Source organism: Xenopus tropicalis, chromosome 1 (assembly GCF_000004195.4).
Source record: "Xenopus tropicalis strain Nigerian chromosome 1, UCB_Xtro_10.0, whole genome shotgun sequence".
Taxonomy (NCBI): domain Eukaryota; kingdom Metazoa; phylum Chordata; class Amphibia; order Anura; family Pipidae; genus Xenopus; species Xenopus tropicalis.
Window position 1 is genome coordinate 56678884 of NC_030677.2, and position 24865 is coordinate 56703748.

Sequence of the window (24865 nt, forward strand, 5' to 3'; positions counted from 1 at the left end):
CAATTGAGAAGCTTTGAGGTAGGGTATGTGAATTGGGCTGTATGTCAAAGAACCCCCCCCCCCCCCCCCCACATTTCAGTACTGAATAGATTCTCTTTCCATGGAGAAGTCAGAAAATATGTATTCCAGTTGATGTTAGAGGCTAATAGTTAAAAGAAATTTCAAAGTGAGGTTGTTTTTGCCACAGGGGGCAATACCAAGTATTAGGGCCAAAAGTGTACATGTATGGGATCCATTATCCAGAAACCCATTATCAAGAAAGCTCCAAATTAAGGGAAGGCCCATCTCCTTTAGACTTTATTATAAGCAAGTAATTCACATTTTTAAAAATTATTTCCTTTTTCTCTGTTATAATGAGAGTACCATGTACTTCATCCCAACTAAGGTATAATTATTCCTTATTGGAGGAAAAACAATCCTAATGGGTATATTTCATGTTTTAGTAGACCTTAAGTATAGAGATCCAAATTACAGAAAGACCCCTTCTCCTGAAAACCACAGGTCCCTAGCATTCTTGCTTTTGTCACAAAAGGAAGTAGCATATCTTTTTTTCTTTTTGTTGAATTAATGTTTTTAAAGTAAAGGTTTCTCTTTTTTTTTTCAGTTATATCAATATATTGTCTGAATAAAAATAACATGTAAAAAAGAAAAAAAAAACTTCCCATGTGATGTAATTACTTTTTCACAAGCTAAATTCAAGCAAATGTGAAAATAAACCTTTGTTTTTTTAAACAAGAGGCAAAATAAATAAGAAAAAAATGTTCTTAAGTACAGGATATTCAGGTTATTATAAGTATTATTTTTGTCTTGATATTTGGACCACACATGGCTCTGCAGGATAGATAATTTAAACATATCAGGTCATCGCCACCTGTTACCTGTAAATACAAAATTACTGAGGGTGCCTTTCAATTTTGCGATCAAATCAGGAAGGAGTGAATTATTAAAAAGATAAAACTAAATTTATGTTTGCTCCCTGTCAGAGTTCATATCCACAGTCAACCTTGATAGCAGATCAGAATGATTTAGACAAGTTTGGTTTAGGGATTCATAACATATGCTAGCTGAATGGAATTGAGTTATCTCTGCTCTAGAGAGTAAGTTATTGTAGCAGGAGCTGACAGAGATGAAGATAACTGAGGGAAATTCAATTACCTTTTAGTGTTTTCTTTCTAATAGGATTCTTAATGTGAAAAAGGTCCTTAGATGATGCACCTCTATTGCTTACTGGGAACCTAAAATGTTCACTTTTTCTAGGCTTTTGTTCTACGTTAAACCTACCTTTGTGAAACTCTGCTTAAGGATTGCTTTATGCTTGCAGCAAATTGCATCCCTGTAGTAACTCATTCATAATTATTTGTTTATTTAAATAATGCCGATCTATAGATCCTCTCCAATTAACTAATTATTAGCCTCACTATACAGAAGGTATCTTGCTACCAGTTTTATTGTGAATTTATATCAGTCCCCAATCAATATGTTATTGTTGTAGCTTTCTCCTTATAACAAAATGAAATGGGTGCTCGCCTATTTTTCATGATACAGTTTCTCCAGCACCAGAAAAATAATATATAAGACATAGGCTAATATCACACAAAAATTAATTAGCTTGATTTTTGGCATGTGGCAACAAGATGTTGCGGTTTTAGTTAACATAGCATAGTGTTGGGTGTTGTGTGGCCAAGATGCAGGAAAGACAGTGTTGAGTTAAGTCAAGAGTTTAGTTTGTTTACGGTATCACAGGCATATCGGTTTTTGTTTGTCTTGTTACTGTTATGTACTGTACATATTGTGTTGCTTCTTCATCTTGTGTTTTAATGAGAAACCAACATATTTTTTTTCTGTGCATACACATGTAGGGACCCATAGGGTTAAGCTCCCTATGGTGTTATCCCCTATCTTTATCTTATCTGTGCTGTTATAGGGCAGAGCCCTCTACACTCAGATTACAGTTATTAGGCTACCCCCTATAGGTTTAGCCAGGTTGACCACTCCCCTTGGCAGACTATATAGTGTCTTGCACAAGGAAGTGTCTTCCTCTTTGGCTGCTGTTGTCCTAAGGCTTCACGTCACTGAGCCTGAGGCATTTGGCCCCAGTAAGGAGAACCTGCCAATTTGTAAGTCGGGGACAGGGCCCCGTGAATGAGATCAAGCCAGCACAGTCAGTTATATGTAATAGCACCCTCTAGGAGGGGTGAGCATAGATAGCTTATTTAGTAAGGGCAGCACTGGCCCCATCAAAGGAGACTGTAAGGGTTTAGTCTAACCCAGGCTTTGTATGCCTTGCTGTAGGGACCACAGTTAAGACGTAGGTTTCAGGCAGTTCCTTACCCTGAACCATAGTTGGCTGGAAGGGATCCGTTCCAGTAAAGGGCATCCATTCCTGAGCATACAGCTAATACTCTGCATATCCTTCAAGTGGGCTATACTGTTTCCTTAAGTGTCACATCTGCTGTATCCATTGTGACCAAGTTCTATACTGCTGTGACTGTGAGTATATACCCTGCTGCACTATTCCATATGTGCCTTTGTCCAATAAAGTATTATCCAGTTAACTGCAAGAGCTCCTGGCGTCCTATCACTTATTATATTGCACAACACCAGTGTGGGTTGTAGTTCAGCAACACCATATAGCCCCTGACATAGCTCCCATATAGCGGAGGCCCATCCTGGGAAAGGGGGTTGCTGTAACACGTGCTCTAATATCCAAACTAGCCTGGTAATAATACCCCTATTAAGCCAAACAAGTGTTACACACATCTTGATCAAACCATGAAATAAACTATTCTGCTTTGTGTCTTTACTGAAATTAAAATATTTATAATTAATGTTGAGTTATAAAAATGTTGAGCTGCTGGTGGTGGAGTGTGCAGAACTATTTAAGATAGCTGATACTTAAGCATGTGTTGGTGGAAACATCTCTGTTTTTTGCTACTTGAAGGCTTAGACAACAATATTACAGTGGATTTAGCAAGAACTTCTAAAGATGAGGGTTCTGCATCTTCGGTATCATGAGCAGGACTCAATAGTAAAGATATTGCCATTCCTGAGAGATTCCATGTGTGCTGAAAATAACAGAAGTCTTTAGATTGAGTTTTGATTAACATTTTTAAAGTTTAAGGTGCGAGGTTGTTTGACCCTAGTCTTAAAAGGATGTGTTCTGTATCTCCTTTAATACCTCTGAATTTTAATCTTATAACAAGGACTTAAAAGGGAATTTATTATTAACATGTGTTTAGAAAGCTACATTATTTATAAAGCAACATATTTTGCAGCACTTTTCAGTAAATGGATATATACACTGAACATGCAGCTTTATATACAAAGACAACCAATAATCAATACAAAAGTTAAAGAAGGCTATGCCTGTGTGTGCCACACTCTGCTTGCCCTATGCTGCCTGTGTGTGCCACACTCTGCCTGCCCTATGCTGCCTGTGTGTGCCACACTCTGCCTGCCCTATGCTGCCTGTGTGCCATACTCTGCCTGCCCTGTGCTGCCTGTTTGTGCCATACTCTGTCTGCCTTTTCCTGCTTTGTGTGTGTGTGTGCCATATTCTACTTGAACTATGCTGCCTGTGTGCCATACTATTCTGCTTGTCTGTGCCATACTCTGCCTGCCATATGCTGCCTTTGTGTGCCATACTCTGCCTGCCCTATGCTACCTGTGTGTGCTATACTCTGCCTGCCCTATGCTGCCTGTGTCTGCCATACTCTGCATGCAAACAGTACATACAGTGACACAATGCTGGCACTGGTCCTAAAGTCTTAGGTGCAGGGCCGGATTTCTGTTTTGAGCGCCCCGAGGCCGCCCCTGTTGGTCGCCCCCTCCCCACCCGTGCGCATCCGCGAAAGCGCCCCCCGTGCGCATGCGCGAAAGCGACCCCACCAGTGCGCATGCGCTCCTTTAAACTCCCATACGGAGCAGTGGGGAGAGGTCCCGACTGCTCCGTATGGGAGCCAAATTTTTAATTTTTTTTGCGGTGGGGCGGCACGCCGCCCCTAAACTTTTGCCGCCCTAGGCCCAGGCCTTTGTGGCCTCTCCACAAATCCGGGCCTGCTTAGGTGTGAACAATGTGGGCATTTACAGTCTGAGCCTGAGGTGTGAACAGAACAGGGAATTACATGTTTAAACAATACAGGGGTTTACAGCCTGAATCTGTGGTATGAAAAATGCAGGGGTATCAATACTGATACCATTTAAAGCTTACACAAAGGTAAACAGTCACAGCAGCCAGACAGGAGGGGGGCCACACCGAGGGGGGCTGCGGGCCGCAAGTTGGACAGCATTAATCTACAGTATGGGAGGGAATAAAAACAATACCCACTCTCTGGGACAGACAATACAGCAATATACATACATGATCTATGATCTAGAATGCTTGGAACCTGGGGTCTTTTGGATAAGGGGTCATTTTTCTTAGTAAAAGGGTTTGTCTGTCAGTAAGGCCGCACTAGAGATATCTCTTATCCTGCCCAGCTTGGAAGCAATCAGTGTTGGAACATTGCTGTTAGGCCTTAACTTGTGAGCTAATGGACCGATGTTGTCTCCTGCTTTTGAAAAGTATACTGCATAATTGATCAATCAGATTTGACGTAAAGGGACAATATAAACCCCTTGTTCGACATCAGTTCAGTCAATAAGGCTTGTGCTAAACATACTTTCTATCTATTGTTTTATTCACAAAAAAATCTATGGTTTTTATTATTTCTTGAGCTATACAGGGCAAATAGGTAAATTAATTATCTGTCTCACAAAGACCAAACATGGAGTAGCTTTACATTACCAGTATACTGATAATTACCCTGCATAATGGACTAATGCTAACAAAACAGTCACAACAAAGCGGGTAAGGGAAGGGGTTTTATAGTGGTAATTGAATAATCTACCTCTCAAGGACCAGACATGGAGTTGCTTCAATGTTTAGTTAAAAAAATAAAGCAAACACTTGGAGACACATACATCAACATTCTGATTTTTGTGGTTTTATAGTTTTTTTTAAACCAAAAAAATAAAAATGTTGTGGTTTTTACGTTTTCCTATGCATCTCTGTGGCCTTACAAACAAAATAAAACCCAGATATCTGAAAAACCACAAATGAAATAAAAATTGTTGCAATTTGCCTAGGGCAACTCCCATTAATTTCTACATGACCTCAATAGTTTTAAACGGCAAAGTTTTGTATTAGTGTTTTTTGTGGTTTTGACTAATAATAAATGGCAAAATATGCATTTTTAACATGAAAAAAAATTGAGTTTTAGTGCAAAAAAAAAAAAAATAGTGAAAACAAAAAATGAATGTGACTAAAGTAATAGGCATTGCTACTAGTAATGCCATGCTAAGGGTTTCCATACAAAGAAGAGATGGATGTGTACTTATCTCTCATATTTCCTTTATGAGGGATTTAGTCGCCTGCAGTATCAGATTTATTGCGGGCGACAAATGTGCTGTGCCTTAGCCCCCTTTCCCCAGCCCCTCTCCTACCTTAACTATAGCAGTGCAGTTGGACCAGGAGGTGCAGCGTGGTCAGGGCTTGGTGGGGGAGCTGCAGAGGAGGACTGGTTGTGCCAGGCAGGGGGGTGACAAAGTTACGCCATTGTCTCCAGTTATGGGATTTTTTAACTGGTAGGATCTCTTGTTCTGTGTTTTGCTTCATTCATCTAATCCTTACCTCTCTGCTTCCCGACATGAAAGTACATTTGTGGAGTGATAAGCAGTGTTGGCTTTTGCTTGCCGAAAAATCAGCCCTACGCCTGCTACTTGTGCCTGCACCCGAATGAATGGGATACGCTCGGGTGCAGGCACAAGTAGCAGGCGTAGGGCTGATTTTTCGGCAAGCGTTTTTCCGCTTGCCGAAAAAATCAGCCCTACGCCGTGTGTGGCATCAGCTTTACGTTCTGTGCTAATTCCACACATTACATATTGGTCTTAGACTGGAAAACATTTTACAACAGGCTTGCTGTATTTCCCATATGCCTTTTGGCTTTGGTATTGTGTAATTTTTTTTCACACCAATCTTCCATTAAGCCCAACTTTGTGGAGCATCTGAATTTCTAATATATGGCTGTGAATTTCTCCAGCTTCTTTTGCATCTTTGTTTATTTTCTAATGTGCTGCCTACCTGGTCAGTGAGTTTTGGTGGATGGCCTTCTCCATGCATTAGTCTTGGTTGAACACTATGCTTTCCATTTTTATAATAAAGGATTCATTACTGCTCCAGAGGATTATAAAAGTTTAAGATTTATTTTATAACTCCGTCCTTTTTGGTTCGTCTCCAGATCTTTATCCTAGACTTTTGATAGCTCTTTGGTCCTCGGGATGCTGTTTGTTTAGATATGTTCTCTAACAAACTCTAGGGCTTTCCAGAAACTGGTTTATTTATTTTGAGATCATGTGACACTTTAATTGCACCCAGGTGGAGCTATTGAATGAATTCTGTGATTTGGGAAAGCAGTTGCAAGCAGTAAAGCTTATTTAGGGGTTTCACAGCAAGAGGGGTGTTAAATACTTATGCAGTTGAGTTTTTTGTTTCTAAGAAATTTTAAAAAAATTAATTGATCCCACCACTCCCCCCCCCCCCCCCATGGACAATTTTTGTCAAGATCAGTGACATACAATCCAAGTTGTATCGCAACCATATATGAAAAATCAAAGGGGGCTGAATATTTGCACAAGGTACTGTATTACCTGAGGGATGTATAGAAAAGAAATTTCTTTGATTGCTTACTTTATTTAGTTCATCTTTTGTTTACACTGCTCATAATAGTGTTATTTAGATATGCATTTTAAAAATACTCTCTTAAAGGAATACTGTCATGGGAAACATGTTTTTTTCAAAACACATCAGTTAATAGAGCTTCTCCAGCAGAATCCTGCATTGAAATCTGGTTTTCAAAAACACAGATTTTTTTTTATATTTAATTTTGAAATTTCACATGGGGCTAGCCATATTCTTCATTTCCCAGGGTGCTACAGCCATGTGACCTGTGCTCTGATACACTTCAGTCACACTTTACTGCTGAGCTGCAGGTTGGAGTGATACCCCTCCCCCTCCCAGCAGCCGATCAGCAGAACAATGGGAAGGGAGCAAGATAGCACCTCCCAGTAAATCAGAATAGCACTCAATAGTAAGAAATACAACTCCTCCAGTTACATGGGAGTAGGAGAAACAATAGGTTATTTGAAGAAAAAAAAAAAAGCTTCTGAAAGCTCAGACTCGGGCCTACACGCCAATATTACAACTAAAAATAAATACATTTGTTTATTCAAGAATAACATTTTAAGTGGTAGAGTGAATTATTTGCGATGTAAACAGTAATTTAGAAATAAAAAGTGCACCACCAGTATCCCTTTAAGCATTCATAGCATTAGCCATAACTTTGCCTAAACAAGAGCATACAGCACAACTGTATTTTATTGGCTTTGGTAAAAATTCTACAAACTAATGTGAAAAGTTATCTTGTAGTTATCTGTATAAAGGATAAAAAATTGGATAGAGAACTGCAGATCTGAAAGCTTGCACATTGCATGCAGACCAATAAAACAATAAGAAATGGAAGAGATACTTGATAAGTGTTCTGCCTCTGGTAACCTTGATGGCTATTATCGAGAGGATGATACTATATCTATTTCATTGGCCTACGTTTTTTCCTTGCTGAGAAAAATCAATACTTTCAGGCCCAGGATGACAGGCACATCACTTCAGAATTGAGCTTGCCTGACAGACATTGTCATTGGTTGACTTTTGTTCGCTATTGTGGTTACAAGCTTTCATCTTTCTAGGGTTTATTCAAGTGGGATTTTTTTATTTTTTTTTTTTGCTGGTGGGGGGGATTTACCTAGATAGAATAAAAAAAGCAGAGGTCAAGTTGACAAAGAGTTACATGTAGACAATGTCTTAATTTTGGTGCAGTGTAATTTTCTGTGTGTTGTTTGGGGAGGTTTAAATTTTCGAATCTTTTGTCATCTGACTGGCAACTTCCTAGTTAAGAAATCATATTGCTTGCATTTAGTTCCTGAAAGGCAACCTAAGGATGTATATGTAATATATACTAATATATATATATATATATATACATATACATATATATACATATATATATATATATATACATATATATATATATATATATATATATATATATATATATATATATATATATATATATATATATATATATACACACATACACATACACACACACACACACACACACACATATTTAGGCTGTGAACGTGGCTTGAAAACATATAGCATTGAACTGCTTTAATGTATATTTTCTTGTGTAATGTAAATAGCATTCTCAATTCCTTCTATTTCATTGTAAATATGTGAGGAAAAAAAATCTATTACCCTTTTTATATTTTAATTTACTTTGATGTTAATCCATTTAGAACTGGGTTGCATTCCAGATGATATTTTGCATTCAGCCTGTATTATGTTCAGACTTCTGTTTCTCCTGGTGACTGTGCTGCAGTACTAGCAAAGTAATATGAATGACACAAGAACAAGGGGTCTGTAAATGTATATTCAGTCTAACTGCCTTTTGAATTATTTACTAATTTATCTGGCAGTGCTGCTTTAATGCGTTCAGATCATTAAATCAGCACTCCCTGATCACAAAGAAGACATACTGAAAATAGTAAAGGATTTGTACATGTAGATTTACTTGCCACATGCTTGCATTAATCAATTTTGCTTATTTTAGACCCATTATTGTCATCAATGCAACCCTGCAAGATATGTTTAATATCAGCCGGTATAAATTATATGAAGGGAACTGGAGAATCCATGTTTGTACTTCACATAAGCCCATATATTGTTTTGTTATATTCTATGCGACATTTATCACATTAATTTATAAAAATGCTCTAATTAATAAAACCACTCCTTTCTAGTGAATGTTTTACCTTTTTTAATGTAATGATTTACTTAAGCGTTCCTCAGTGTAAGGTTGTTTTTGTTGGTACAACCCACACACTCATGGTAATAGCTACTGACAGATTTTACCTGCTGTAATAAGCTAACATTTAGCAATACCCCAGCATTGTCGAGTTGACTGCAAACAGTTTTTAATTGTAATTTTTTTTTCCTTTTTCTAAAACTCTGTAAAAGTCTCATCTTATAGACAAAACAAAGCAGGATCCAAATTAAAATTATTATGGCTCATTATTTTAAAAGAATTCTACAGGTTACCTTGCCTTAAGCTTATTGTTTTCATAGGTGTAAAATAATAAAATGGCTTCAAACTGAATTGTTTTCATTTAAAAATTACATAATTATGTATTCATACAAATACACACACTTGTCAATAACATTTTTCCATTTTCCATTGTATCATGTATTAAGGTCAAATGCAACCTTAATGTTTCACAAAGAGACAGAGATTGATAATCGGTAAAGAACAGACCTCTAATGTGATTTATATCTATGGATTTTATGTCAGATATGAAAAGTTGTTGTTCAAATTGTAAAGACTGATCCATTAGACCATTAGAGAGCACTTTAAAACATTTACTGCTTTAGCAGTAGAATTCAGTTCGCAATTATGCATTTCAGTTAAACTGGATTTGTTTTCTTATTGCATATTTTGATTATAATAATTTGAATTAATTTGAAAAAATATCCCATAGTCAAAGCACATTTCTGATTGTATGTCTGTTGATTTCATCTATCCAATTTAGAAATTGATATCTTATATTTCGTTTTTAACAGAGGAAATCATGGAAAATAAAAACACAGATTTTGTAATTTTATTTGTATTTATTTTGGGTGCATATTGTTGCTTGACCTTATTAGGGAATGGGTTATCAAAAATAAGTTCGCTATGTTTATTCGGCTTTTCAGATACACAACATTACTGTTCTGTATCTGTCTGTGGGATATTACATATGCTAAAACTGTTGCTAGAAGATTTTAAGTCTGTGATAATTGTTCCTCTAGTAGCTTTCTTTTGGGAACATGTTTCAGTTCACACGATTGGGATAAATACAGGGAAAATAAGTGCTAATGATGAATTAAACATTTGCTTATGTTGTTGTATTTAGTTATATAAAATAATTATCAATACTTATATTGGAATCACTATATTTTTCAGTTACTATAAATACCTAATATATCTATGGAACTGATAACATGCTCCCTATTTAGAGGTAATCCTGTAACTGAACAAACTATATTTACAAGTGTGATTGTTCTTGAAGCCATTGGTTTGTTTGGAAAGTTGCATGCTGTCTTAGTGAACCTGATGTTTAGTTTGTGTTTGTGCAAGATGCAGTTGCCAAGTAAACATTTATTTGAAGATCCAATGAGAAACAGGAGATTTTCAGAATTTACTCAGATTCTTTTTTGTGCAACCCCTAGAATTTTACTGAAAGACAACCATGTCTATAAGTTGGTAGCATAATTTTCCTAAATGCAGGATCTCAAGACCAATGTCTCTGCACATCTATGTTTGTAGATAAGGTATTTAGTGTAATAAACTATTGTATGAGTATCATTATTCAAAATTTGCTGCTTGTTGTGTTGTGTTAACCTTAAGAACTGAAGAAAGAAATCACCGATAATCAACAAAAATACATTGAAGTAGACTGGGCTGTTGGCCAACCAGAATCACAGAGGAACACCAACACCCATAACTGGGAGCTTGCATAGTAATTGGAACTTCTGGGCCATGCAATAACAAATGTAGTATCTAAAAGTACCAAAAATTGGGAAGAATAAACCGGCATAGTCTGAGAAGTGCAAGCTAAATGGATGTCTCTAAAATAATTCTGCCAAATTATTGTTTCTGGGCCATAGGGTTTGGTTATTTTATTATGTATGTATTCAGTGTGTATCTGTAACCAAACTGATTTTGGAAGCATTTCCTATTGTTTTGGGAAAGGAATTTCTTGATTTAACTTAACACGCTTTCCTTTTATTTTCTAGTCCCAATGTGCACAGTATACTGCAGACAAGAGAGAAGAAGAAAAGATGTGTGACCATTTGATAAGGGCTGCAAAGTATAGAGATAATGTAACTGCAACCCAGCTTGTACAGAAAATTATCAATATTCTCACAGACAAGCATGGAGCTTGGGGTAGCTCTTCAATAAGGTAATTACATCTCATCTGCAGTTCAGTATATTGTATTGACAGTTGCTTTAAAAATGTGTTTATAATGATCAAAAGTAACAACTTTTTGCCTAGTTTGTATGTCTTTATACCTTGCACATGTCTCCTATGAACCAACTCCTTTACCCCCCTGCCACAATCTAAGCAGACAACCTTTAATTGTATAATTTTAGGTGCCACTCTTGCAAAGAAAAATTCTATAAATAGTTTGTAACTTTCAGAATATCCGCTTTCCATTTAATTGATACTGCACTTGTGTATACACAGGTTGTGGATTATAGCTTTTGTGCATTTTTGAGTATCTCATTGACAAAAGATCTTTCAGAGGATATAAGGGTGATAATACAGGTTTTGTGAAAACTGCAGTTCTTTCTAAAGATCTGTGATTATTAAGGGAATACTGTCATGGGAAAACATGTGTTTTTCCCAAAATGCATCAGTTAATAGAGATTCTCCAGAAGAATTCTGTATTGAAATCTGTTGTTTAAAAACGCAAACATATTTTTTATATTTATGCTATTATTTAATTTATATTTAATGTTTAAATTTCACATGGGACTAGTCCATATCCTTCATTTCCCAGGGTGCCAGAGTAAATGCGACTTGTGTTCAGTCACACTTTACTACAGCACTGCAAGTTTGAGTGATATCACCCCCCTTTCCCCCAGCAGCCAATCCATAAGAACAATAGGAAGGTAGCAAGATAGCAGCTCCCAGTAGATATCAGAATAGCACTCAATAGTAAGAAATCCAAGTCCAGCTTGGGACTCCTCCAGTTACATGGGAGTAGAAGAAACAATAGGTTATCTGAAAGCAGTTCTAAGGTGTAGCACTGGCTCCTTCTGAAAGCTCAGACTCAGGCACAATGCACTGAGATGGCGCCTACACACCAATATTATAGCTAAATAAAATACATTTGTCCATTCATACAATCATATGCAAGGTTAGAAGAAATGTTAGATATTGTTTTAAGATATAAAGAAGACATTCTTAAGTTCCTAAACTTGGTCATGTACTGTGGGATACTATCAATCCGGTAACTTAGATATTGGCATATACTAAGTACATTCAGCTTACACGTTTTAATGTTTGATACTGCTTTAGCTTTCATACACAAGTGAGAACACATTTTGAGTGTCCTAAATGAAAAGCAGGCACAAGGGCTATGCTTAACATTACTCATAGAGCGTGAACCACACTAATGATGTACGGGTCAACAAAAACCACAAGGAATGTGTGGGTGCCGACCCAAATCTGCCCAACCTGCAAGACCTATGGGTTTCAGAAAAGCATTGCACATCACTAAACCACATGTAAAAGCCAGTCAAAGCATAATGAACACTGCAAATACCTACTTATAACCTTTTGTTTCACATGCCTACTTGAGAGTTGATTGCACCTGAACCCATATACCTATTAAAATATATTTGTGTGTGTGTATTTTTTTTAATTAAAATTTCTCAGTGCAGCATTAGATGAAAAGAGGAAAAGTATGTCCTGAATGTATGACAAAAATCTACAGAAATATCATCTGCAACCTCTCTAAGTACTGAGTTTCACAACATGATAAATACGGCTTTTATTCCTAATGCCACCTTTATGTAACTTGGAAACGACTATGGAAAGCAAGTCCTAGAACATCTCTGTACTAAGTTGTATTGCCCTTTTCTTCTACGGACCCTTATTGAGAGTTACAATTATTTGTCTCTTTTTCTGTGCTCATTATTCTGCAAAAGGTCTTTATTAGATTTTGAAAATGCTACTTGACATTGAGCACCTTTCAGACTTGCCATACATGCACTGATTTGATCAGGCGGATTTGACCATTTTGACCTTACTGTCTTGGCAATCTATTCATTTTTGCCTTAGTTAATGGCAAAGCATTATTGCTTGCAGTTGGTCTTCCTATAATGGGAACTTGGCCTGCCATTACCCCCCCCCCCCTTTTTTTTTAAACTTCTGTTTGTATTTGCTGATTTCAGACTAATGAATCAGTCCTGTTCCAGAGAGTATGGTACTGTTTGGCATGTGGTTTAGCAAAGTTTGCCCTTGTATGACGCTATTACTTTAAAATCCCAGATCCAACCTCAGAGTTATTTATATCAAGTGATAAAGCTTTTCTGAACGTCTAAATCCTAATTCTTTTGTTGTAGTATTACCTTTAAAGAATTTTTTCAATAACCGTATTCAGTACTAAAATCAACCTTGCACATGTTTCTACCTCTTTTGTATTTTTTTCTCAGTCTAGACAATTATTATATATTTATAAATATATATAATTATTTATACATTGTCTATCTATAATACAATAATTTGTTAGTGTTTGATAGTATGCCAGCTAAAAATGTAGTAAAAACCATGTTTTATTTAAAAGGGAGGACGGTTTTGGTATATCTGTTATTCTTTTGCTATAATGATGCAAGATTGGTATTAGTAAATACAAAAAGATCCACCAAAAGCCCTAAGAAGGCTAAAGTACAGTATCAGCTTCTGTATAGAAGTCTGGCTTAGAAGTTTGTAATTCGATCTGTTATATAATACATGGCTGAGAGTGTGTAGGGGTGGAACAAGTTTTGACCTTAGAATTCAATATTCTTTTGAATGCTGCTGTGTAATCCTACATGTAATTTGGCAATGATAAAATGTTAGTAGTTATATTAAATAGGTTGTTTAGTTTAAATTTTAACTTTTAGTATTGTATTTGCAATGATATTAAATCAGTCTTTAATTTATTTTTTGGGGGGGTTGGGGCGGTCACTTGCTTCACCCCCTTCCCCTGCCCTTCTGCCTCCAACAAATGAGATTAAAGCAGCAGAAAGGGGGTGGGGCCAGCTTTATGGTAGCTGGTTTAAGTCAGTATGCATGATTGTATCAAAGGGTGTGTTGGCCATTTTTATCAAATGTTCAGGATGCATCGAAAAATGCACAAACACAGAAGATAGTGCCATAGTGGGCAATGGAGGGGTGAATCACCTCAAAGTACTAAAAGAAAATGGCTACCTAAAGAGCCTGAAATTAATCATTGTGCCACTGATCATAGATAAAACAAAGCCTTTCTTGACCAACATTGTTAATGCAGTTTACTAGTACTGTCTTATTTAGCAGATTGCGATGCAGCTTTTGACTTTCAGCTAATTTTATTCTTTGAACTGCAAGACACGTGCAGCCTTCTTTCTGCCTACATGCATTGCCAACAAAGGCCATAAAATATCCAAGCTTCTTGCTTCAAAATGCCATACAGGAAGGAAGCTTTTCCACCATTAATAGTTTAATCTTGTCCATGGTTCTAAATAGGACTTGCAGCCATATTATCTAAACAAATGGATGGGAACTAAATTTACATTTTGAGCAATCAAACTAGCAGTCATTCAATCTGTGGTTAGGCAAGCTAATTCAATCATTACTTTGGTATTTCAGATGTGTTCTTAACGATATTTATCTTGTCTTCAAAATCATGACATTACAAGGTACATTAGAATGTCTATTCTTAAGTAGATCTTGAATAATTTTATTAATGTTACTTTTCAGTAACCATCAACACTTGTCTTAATGTAATCTGATGGGGCCTTGGGCTGTTCGTTCTCTGTAGGCGGCTCCTGAGTTTTGCAAGCAGGAAATTAGGTGGCAGTCTGTTAGGACATCCTTGTTTGGAACACACTGGCAATGGCTTTTGGTTGTTGGTGGGAAAGTTCTTTAGAAAACAAAAACATCTTGCAGAAAAAAATACCACAATTGCACGCAACTTTTGTAGGACTACAAAAAAGAAGTATCCTTCTGTTATACAAGAACATATTCAAAGGATAGTCAATGAATTATTACTTACACATACCTTGCAGCCTTAAACACAGGCATTATTAGTTGTTTTTACATTTTAGGCATATATGACAGTTGTCCCTATTCAGATTGGAGCGACCTAAGGAGGTTTAGTGGGTGCTTGGAGGAAAGTGGACTGGTGGGGGCTGTCTTACCCACATTGCCCATTATATTGGCAAAGGAAAAGTTGACCTTTTAAATGTTATCTACAGCATCAAGTTACCAATGTGGAAACTGTTCCCTATTTCCTTTTGATCTGTGCTTCTCAATTGCTACACTTTATGGTTACAATAGTTCTGATTGGTAAAAATGGTTATGAGATGCTGTTAAACTACGACTTGTACTTTTACGGCCAGTTGTGGCATTTGGAAAGGAAGCATCTCTTGGACAAGGGAGATTTTTTTAAAATAAAATTGTGAGAAAAACACTTTCACCTGTAAAGTTATAATTTAATTTTTACATTAATAAAATCATGCGCAAGTATCTGCTTTGTTCCAAACTTCTTACCAGTATGGTCTTATGGTAATGTTTAAGCTCAAAGTTTATGATCTGTACCCTCAAATAAAAAAAAAAAAATTACACTTAGCATTTTTGAAATATAATAAATACTATTCCTTTTTAATTGTATTTTTAAGCAAGAATATTTTCAAAATCCATTTTATTGATATAAAAGGGACCTGTGTTTTCCCTGCTCTCATTAATAACAAAGGTAAGCACTGTAAGGGTTAATACCTTCTTGCATCTGTGTCCTTTAGTAAATTGAATCGCATAAATATTTTGTTTTAATTTACTTTATGCAGTTTTCATTCCTCCCTGTCTTTTGGAATTCATATCGTTTGCTTGTTGCCAGGGCCTAGGAGCCTTAATACTTTCCCATTAATGTCATTTATTTTGTTTCAGTATTGATGTCTTTCCTAATGCCTCCTGATCAGTAGGCTGCAATGCTGGCAGCTGGCCTGGGATCGGCAGTGGTTTTAATAAATCACAATCAGACCCATGCCATTACATCAATATTTTTAGTCAATTATAAAGAAGGTCAGGTGCTTGCATGCAGCAGCGAAGCTCCAGAATGTGGCATTTTGAAAAACATCTGGTACTGTAACAACACTATGAGCTGGAAAGGGGAAAAAATTCAATTTTGCCCGTTAAAGGATCAAATGAAATCTCTGGCATTTCGGGTAACCTACTGATGATTACATCCATTTGACCATGAATACTTATTAAATCTAATATTGTTATACTGAAAGAGATTCCCAATTTCCAATTCAATAAAAAGACAAAAATGAAAATATTTTCTCTGAAGCAGATGGGATTTGCTGTTCTCTCACAGCAGGCATCTAATATCTTTTGACACCTAGTGACCTGCCTGAATGCAATTTGTGTCTTAATATGGAGCTTGCACAAGCTGCTGCCGCAGGAGAGAATGTCGGCTTATTCTTTATTTCACAGGCTTTCTACTTTGTTTGCCTTGGCCTACACAAAAACTATTCAGCTCTTATGAATGAATGTCCTTTACAGTCCTTGCTGGATTTTTTTTTTATATTTTTTTATTTGGGGAAAATGTTGTGGAGGATTACCTGTTTATTCATACATTAATGCCACCGAATGCAAGGCTTCTGGTGATTAGCAGGGGTGTCTGAAAGAACAGTGAGTCCAGTCCCCCAAATGAACAGAGTGGCAGAAGTCATTTTTCCCCCCACTGTGCACTGAACAGGCATTGTGTTTATTTGGGTCAGGAGACAAATCATCTTTCATGTAGATGACACCTGGTAAAGTGGCTGAATGTAAGAAGGATGAGGAGAGATGATGGAGAACAGTGGAAGAAATTCTCGGAGGACAGACTACCCTTTTCTCATCGTGTCCTTCATTGCATTCTAATAGGCTGACTAATGTACCATGGAAATTCACTCTGGGTCCTAGGATAGGAGGGAAAAGAAGAGTGGCACTACTCATCTTAGGGAAAATGCATAGGTAAAATTGCAGACATAAATTATGAAAGGGCCAGCAATAAGGCTTAGGAATTTTTATGCAGCACTTTTCTATCCCACTGGCTGCATGTTTTAAATTAGTAGATAGGAACAGATTTAGGTTGCAGCTGCTTTTAAGAAACTGTTTCAGATTGCTAGGAATATGTTCTAATGGATGCCCTTAAGCTAGAGGCGTCTCTCCCTGTGAAACATTCATCTTACGTTCTCTTTTTTTTTTTTTCATTCTTTCTTTTTCTTTTTTTTTTCCCTGAATGTCAAAAGGCTTGCCGGTAAAATCTTTGTGATGCTCTCTCCAATTTTTCTTCAGTAAATCAAATCTTCCTCCTTTCAAAAAAGATGAATGCTAGAAGATGTGGGTATTACAAAAGAAAAAAAAGAGAGAGAGAGAAAAATCAATGTGGGCAAAATTGAAACAGTATGCCTTGGTATTGATTGGCCTTGTGAAATCGAAACTAACAGCTCTGTAACTGTTCCAGTGGACAGTTAGCTGACCTGTAATGGACAAACTATCAATATTAGCATTACTATTTTATCTTGTACTATGTCATTTTAGAAAGGAGAACCCACTAAAAGGAGGGGGGCTATGGTTATGGTTGAATTACAATATATTTCTCTGTTTTCTTCAGGTTTCCAGTTTATAAAATCACATTAAAAATAACACCCCCTCTCTCTTAACTATGTCACGCTAGTTATAGTACCAAATTATAATTACAAGGTTAAGTCACATATGATTACTATTCTATGCTCTTTCCCCCACCCACATTAAGCTTATGGCTGTAATTATTGCCGTTGACCTTCACTCTTGCCCTCTAACCCTCCTGAACTCTTTTTACAGCTTTTGTCTCTAGTAGCTCCAAGGCTCCCATGCATCAATGGGGTTAAACAATTTGTGTTTTGCTCCTTGTTTATTACTTTAGTGGATAGATTTCACTTAGCATTTTTATAATGAATGAAAATTGGTACCTTGTAGTACTGCAATTCTATTACACTGCAGTGCACTGAAATGTGAAATGCGATCGAGGCAAATATATGCAGACAACAAATTCAAGGGATTTTTTTCTTGTTCTTGAATCTGCTGAATAATTTTCTTTCACTATTTCACGACCCTGCAGTTATTGTACTTGACAGTGTGGAATAGCACCCATTGCTCTCTGCAGCTCTAATGAATTAAGATATTTTTTCTTTTATTGCCAGCATTGCTCCATACAGTGAAATGGCTTAATAAAGCTAACAACTGTTCTTACCTCATTGTGCTGTGACCATAGAGCCATATTAATTGTGTAGTCAAAGTGTATGAGTAATATAGCAACCATTGCTCTGCACACAACATTATTATATATCATATGCATACCCTTGTTTGTTGAACTTTTTAAGATCGCTGTTTGTTTAAATTTATTGTGAAGTGATATATACCTAAATATATCATGCGTATATTGGGAGTGCATGAGAATTAAAGTGGAGATTAACACAAATGCATATTATCATGCAGTATCTCTATATAAATTTATAAACTTATTATGGACTGTAGACATTTCTGCAAACGACAAAGCCCCTTACAGTATGATTCTTCTAATTTGTTTGCATTTTTGCGTGGAAATGAAAGCAGAGTTGTACGCAATATGCACTCATTCATTCTTTCCAAGTCTTCTTGGTGTTGCATACCGTTGAGTTTTTCCCATCCTACTGATGTACAGTATATAGCTCTGGAAATGCACGTCAGGTTTGCTTTTATTTTCCATGGCCAAGCAAAGCCACCCATAACCTGTACCTTTTGGCTTTCCGTGTTTTAGAGCGGTGTGATTCATGTGCAGTGTTTATTATGTTTGTCTGGAAACCATTACAATGACTGCAGCTAGTTATTTTGATGGTCATAGGTCTATATAATAAAGATAAAATGTAGTGATTTCAAATCCTCCAAGGATATTAGATGTTTGCTTTATGGGACACTGTAAATTTTTTCTATTTTATTCTTACAGATTATTTGTCTTTATGATACATTAGATCTATTATACAGACTTCTGGTGACCTGGAGTTTTCTGGATAAGTGGTCTTTCCATGCTGTATTGCACCACACCTAAAGGCTGTTAAAACATTTAAACTTTATAAGATCCAATAATTTTTTTTTTTGCCATGAGTATGGACTTATACAGTTATGGGACCTGCAATCCAGAATGCTCAAAACCTGGGGTTTTCCTGATAAGGGGTCTTCACGTAATTTTGATCTCCATAAAGATATACATACATACATACATACAACTTGTGTGCTAAAAATTCATTTAAACATTAAAGAACATGTAAATCCCACACACAAAAATTTAATCAGTCAATAGCCTCTTTAAAACCTTTCAATACCTGCCACTCTGCTGTCCAGAGGTTAATAGTAAGGCTGCAACATCTCCTTAATCACTTTAACCTAATCGATTTCCCTCTCCTCCTGTAACCCACCCGGCCCCTTCCCTCAGGAATTTGCTTTGGCTGTTGGCTTGTGGGCATGCTCAGTTGTTCTAAGCTCAGATTACTAAACACGCCCTCCAGTCTAGCAGCCAGTAAAGAGATGGCATTGCTGGTTCTTATAGAAACTCAGCTCTAGCTGCCTGTTTCAATTATTGTCTCCCAACCAACTCTCCTGAACTCAGCTCAAACAAAGCAGAACTTTTATCAAAGACAGTGTGAGTCTCTATTCTTGATTCTAAATGAATGCTGAATAAGGGTCTGTGTGTGTATGCTGTTTGCAGATTTAAATGTATCCAATTATGTATCAGAGGAAAATGGCCACTGGGTGAAAGCTACTATTTGCTTTAGGAAAATGTGATGGTGCTGGCAAATGGAGGGGATATATGCAGTACATATGATGCCATTTGGGTGGGGGAGGCATGCCCAACTGATATACACTGTAGGCAAATGTAAGCTTTACATGTCCTTTAAGTAAATCCAATAGGACCGTTTTGCCTTTCATTAGGATTAATTATATCTCAGTTGGGATTGGGTACAAGATACGGTTTTATTACTACAGAGAAAAGAAAATCATTTTTTAAAATGTTAAATATTTTAAAATGTAGTATATGAGAGAAATCCTTCCCATTATTTGGAACTTTCTGGATAACTGGTTTCTGGATAATGGATCCCATACTAAACCTAGTCTAACTTAAAATCAGTAAAACAGTAACAGTAAAAAACAAAACAAAACATAATACATTAAATGCAGAACTTGTTAATAAATCTTAAAGCTTAGAAAATACATTGAAAACTGCCAGCAGAGAAAATTTGGCTACAGAACTCCTTGAAAACCGCCTTAGCACAAATGCTCTAGACATCCTTAAAACCAGACCGCACTCTTGGCATTCTTTTTACACTGTTCTAGACAAAATACAATAGGTTAGATAAATGCTCTTTTACAGGGCCAGATTTTGATTTGCTTTGCCCTTGTGCGGCACTGGGGATTGGGTGCCCTGTCCCAAGTACAGCTTCCCTTTATTTTTACTAGCAGAGTAGCCTGATTGTTGCTCCTATTCTGCTATACCTTGAGAATGAATACCAGCAGATAGTTGATATCATATAAAATGGCCCATTAAAGAATCTGGAATATATATATCAGTAAATATTGTCTATTTACATATTTTCCCTTGAACCACCATTTTGTGACGGACTGTGTGCTTCCTCAGCAATCACCTGACAGTAAATAATGCAGCTTTTACTGTAACAGGAAAAAGTGTGGGAGTAAAAGACAGAACTTTGTTCATTAATTGGCTGATGTGACCTGACTTGTATATGTGCCTTGGCTTGTTTTGTGTGCGCCATAGCTTATATCAGTGCTGTCCAACTTCTGCGGTGCCGAGGGCCAGAATTTCTCGCGCATACATGGCGGAGGGCCGCTAATGGAAGCCACTCCCCCCTTTTAAACCACACCCACTTCATCCCACACCCATTTTATCACAATGGTGGTAGTGCAGCAAAAACCCAAATGCTTGGTTCTCACTGCAGGGATATCAACCATCATTCATATGTGAAAGAATTATATTATGTCATATTAAGACACACCCTAAAATCCATATGACTTCTCCTCCCCTGTGGATAGCACAGCAACCCCCAGTACATAATTACACACCTTAGGGACCATTTAATGGCTATTTCCAACTGCTAACAAACTCCCAGAACAAACCCCTGCCAGGTTCACCTTCCACAGGCAGCATATGGTAGGCAGAGTATGACACACACAGGCAGCACTCTGCCTGCCCCACGCTACCTGTGTGTGCGATACTCTGCCTGCCCAATGATGCCTGTGTCTGCCATATGCTGTCTGTGTGTGCCATACTCTGCCTGCCCAATGATGCCTGTGTCTGCCATATGCTGCCTGTGTGTGCCATACTCTGCCTGCCCTATGATGTCTGTGTGGGCCATGCTCTGCCCTACCCTGCCTGTGTGCCATACTCTGCCCTACCCTGCCTGTGTGTGCCATACTCTGCCCTACCCTGCCTGTGTGTTCAGTACCCTCCCTGTCCTATGCTGCCTGTTTGTGCCATACCCTCCCTGCCCTATGCTGACTATGTGCCATACTCTGCCTACCCTATGCTGCCTACACACAGGCAGCATAGGTCAGGCAGTATATACAATGTCTGAGGTGTGACCAGACGAACAATATGGGTGATTACAGACTGAGCCTGAGGTGTGAACACTGCAGGGGGTAAACAATGCATAGATTAAAAGGTGTGAACAGTACAGGGGATTACATATTTAAACAATACAGGGGGATTACAGCCTGAATCTGAGGTGAGAACCATGCAGGGGGGCAGTTAATCTCAGTACTGATACCATTTAAATCTTACACTAGAGTAAACCATCAAAGCAGCCAGACAGGTGGGGGGCCACACAGAGGGGGGTCGCCAGTTGGACAGCACTGGCTTATATGATCCCAGGGGGGCGGTCCTTAGTACTTAAAATGGCAATTGTCTGTTTAGGATTACCTAATGACACATACTACAGGTATAGGATCTATTGCCCAGAATGCTCGGTACATGGGGATTTCCGTAACAGGGGTCTTTCCATAATTTGGATCTCCATACCTTACGTTTACTAATTTAAACGTTAACTAAACCCAATAGGGTTGTTTTGCCTCCAATAAGGATTAATTATGTCTTAGTTGGGATCAAGTACAAGGTACAGGTATAGGACCCATTATTCAGAATGCTCGGGACCAAAGCTTTTCCAGATAAGGGGTCTTTCTGTAATTTGGATCTCCATACCTTAAGTCTACTAAAAATTCATAAACCATTAATTAAACCCAATAGGATGGCTTTGCATCCAATAAGGATTAATTATATCTTAGTTGGAATCGATTACAAGGTACTGTTTTATTACTATAAAGAAAAAGCAAATCAGTTTTAAAATTCTGAATTGTTTGATTAAAATGGAGTCTATGGGAGACAGGCTATCCGTAATTCGGAGCTTTCCGGATAATGGGTTTCCGGATAACACATCCCATACCTTTACTGTTTTATTTAACAGAGAAAAAGGAAATCTATTTTTTTTTTTTTTTTTTTTAAATCAGAATTATTTGCTTATAATGTAGTCTATGGGAGATGGCCTTAAAGTAATTCAGAACTTTCTGAATGACTGGTTTCCACATAATGGATCCCATACCTGTACTAGAGTTTATTGTGATGCAAATGCTTTGTTTAGATGAAGCATTGTTTTAAATATGGGCTGTTTTATGCCATATGTTTTTATAGAGACCTGCAATGGGGTTTGTCTTAAAACAAAAATACTATTGTTTCCCCAAACTAATATGTGGTTTCAGTAAGATCACACTTTGAGTAGGGGAAACAATTTTGTTGTAGTAGGTGCTACATGACACTTCTATTCGAACAGATAAAAACAAATCCTTTGGTACAGAAGCCTCTCTAAAATTCATAATCTGCATTCGCAACTCCATTTACATTCAGACACATTATGGTCAATTTTATCAGGAGTGAAATAACTTGCTAATATGTTTTGGACTGTTGAAGGAGACTGGAGTAACAGGAAGAAACCCACATAAGGAAAGGGTAAAAAGTTCTGGCAGATGGTGCCCTTGCTGGAATCATACCGGGGACTCTAGCATTGCAAAGTCAACCAGTTTGGTGCCAATAAATAAATAATTTGGTTGTTATTCTTCATTTAACCTAAATAAATACATATATTCATATAGGAATGAATCATTCTGATTCAGTAACCAGCAGTAACAAAACTATAATAACTTGTAATTGTAAAAATAATAGGCACTTTTAAAAATGCAGCATACCTCCCAACATTTTGAAAATGGAAAGAAATTAATATTTAATTTTTGACCACGCCCATTTTTGCGAACCCAACCCCCTAAATACCACTCCCATTTGATTAAATTTGGCAGGTTATTTAAAGTTTGAACACATTTCTTGGGGGTTTGGGGTCCTTTTTTATGTGTTATTACAGTTTTGTTAAAAAAGCTGAAATTGCCCTTTAAGCTGCAAGTTCCCCCAAGAGACCTGTTTAGTTTATTAGTTACAATTGTATCTCAGTGCAGGTGTGGCTTTTTACCTTTCTGGGCTCTCTTACTTATTTAGTTAAATGTGAGAAACAATGTTTCTAAGTGCAGGTGAAGTGCTAACTTTCTGAGTGCTCTGTCAAAAGATACTTTTCAAACGGAAATGAGGGACTTTTCAGTAAGAATCCAGGACTGCGGGTTGAACTGTCAAAGAGGGACTGTCCCGCGAAAATCAGAACAGTTGGAAGCTATGACATAGCAAGACATAGAAACATGGCTCAGCAGTGAAAGATTCTTGCTTTAAGAGCTGGCAGTCTGTCCTCTGGTGTGTAAAATATACTGACTTTTAGTACTGACTGTACCTAGATTTTTACCTTTTAGCATTGCACTTATCTTTGGTATATGACATCTAAAAAATTTACTTTTTAAAAATATAATACGTTGTATGCACTAGTTCCTGAACATTTCAGCCAGGTTTATTATTTTTGTCTTTCTTCTAGTTTCTTTAGTTGCCCTTAACACAGTTCTACATTGTGTGAGATCAGCTTAGCATGTTATTCACATTGTCGGTTCATTTGTTTTACTTTCTGTCAAGAAGTGAGGAGCTAATCTATTTTTAATGTGATTATATAGTTTATGTCAGTAGCAATGTGTTGTTTTTTCTTTAAATGCTGGTAAATTTCCAGAGCAAAACTGCCACGAATATCCTTGTGCAGAGTTATAAGTTGGTGTACAGTCCAGCAAACAGATCTATCTACGTATAAATCCACATGACATACTTAACCCTATCAGTACCGTGTGCTGCCGTTCCTTACTGTCATCTCCAGCAGTTAAGAAAGCTAATCCGCTTTACACTAAACAGAGAAGCCCCGCTACTATGTTGCCTAGGGAAAATTAATGTGTTTTGTACCAGACAGGATTTAAAAGAATTTAGTTCGAAAATCATTTACGATAACATTTACCTTTTGGAGTATAAACATTAGAGTTGTTGAGATTAAAAAGAATACCAACAAGATGTCAAGTGCATAACGCGCAGGGGGATATATAACTGATAAAGCTTTCCATATGGCGTTTCACTTTTCACAGAGATATATCAAAACTTCCTCACTTTGGAGCCTATTTAGATAGAGGTTAAAGACTAGAATAAACATCCTCAAAAATTCTAAACGTTTTCTCAGTGACTTTCGTTTTGTCAAACTGATGTGTTTATGATCTGTGTATTGTTTCTAAATTCAGAATAGCCATATTTCTTTCTGTCCTGAAATAGTTAGCTAGGGGAGCCTGAGTTTTCACAGCCATCCCAGGTTAAAGTGTGTTAAGTCAGCAAAGGTAAGATTTGTGGTGATTTGTGAGTAAAAACCTTCATAAATGTCAGCTTGTTGGGATATGTATTGATTTTATGTGAGTTCTAAAGGATTTATTTTTTTCATCCTAATCAGTACGGGGGGAA

General features: G+C 37.1%; 1 protein-coding gene across 1 annotated transcript in view; it reads left to right on the plus strand.

Moving 5' to 3' along the window:
- The window catches only part of lrba (LPS-responsive vesicle trafficking, beach and anchor containing), a 341818-nt gene that overhangs the window by 106132 nt on the left and 210821 nt on the right, over window positions 1-24865 (plus strand). Inside the window, exon 36 of the mRNA XM_002933499.5 lies at window positions 10931-11097. Coding sequence (XP_002933545.3) covers window positions 10931-11097 — 167 coding nt within the window. The remainder of the gene's footprint in view (window positions 1-10930; window positions 11098-24865) is intronic.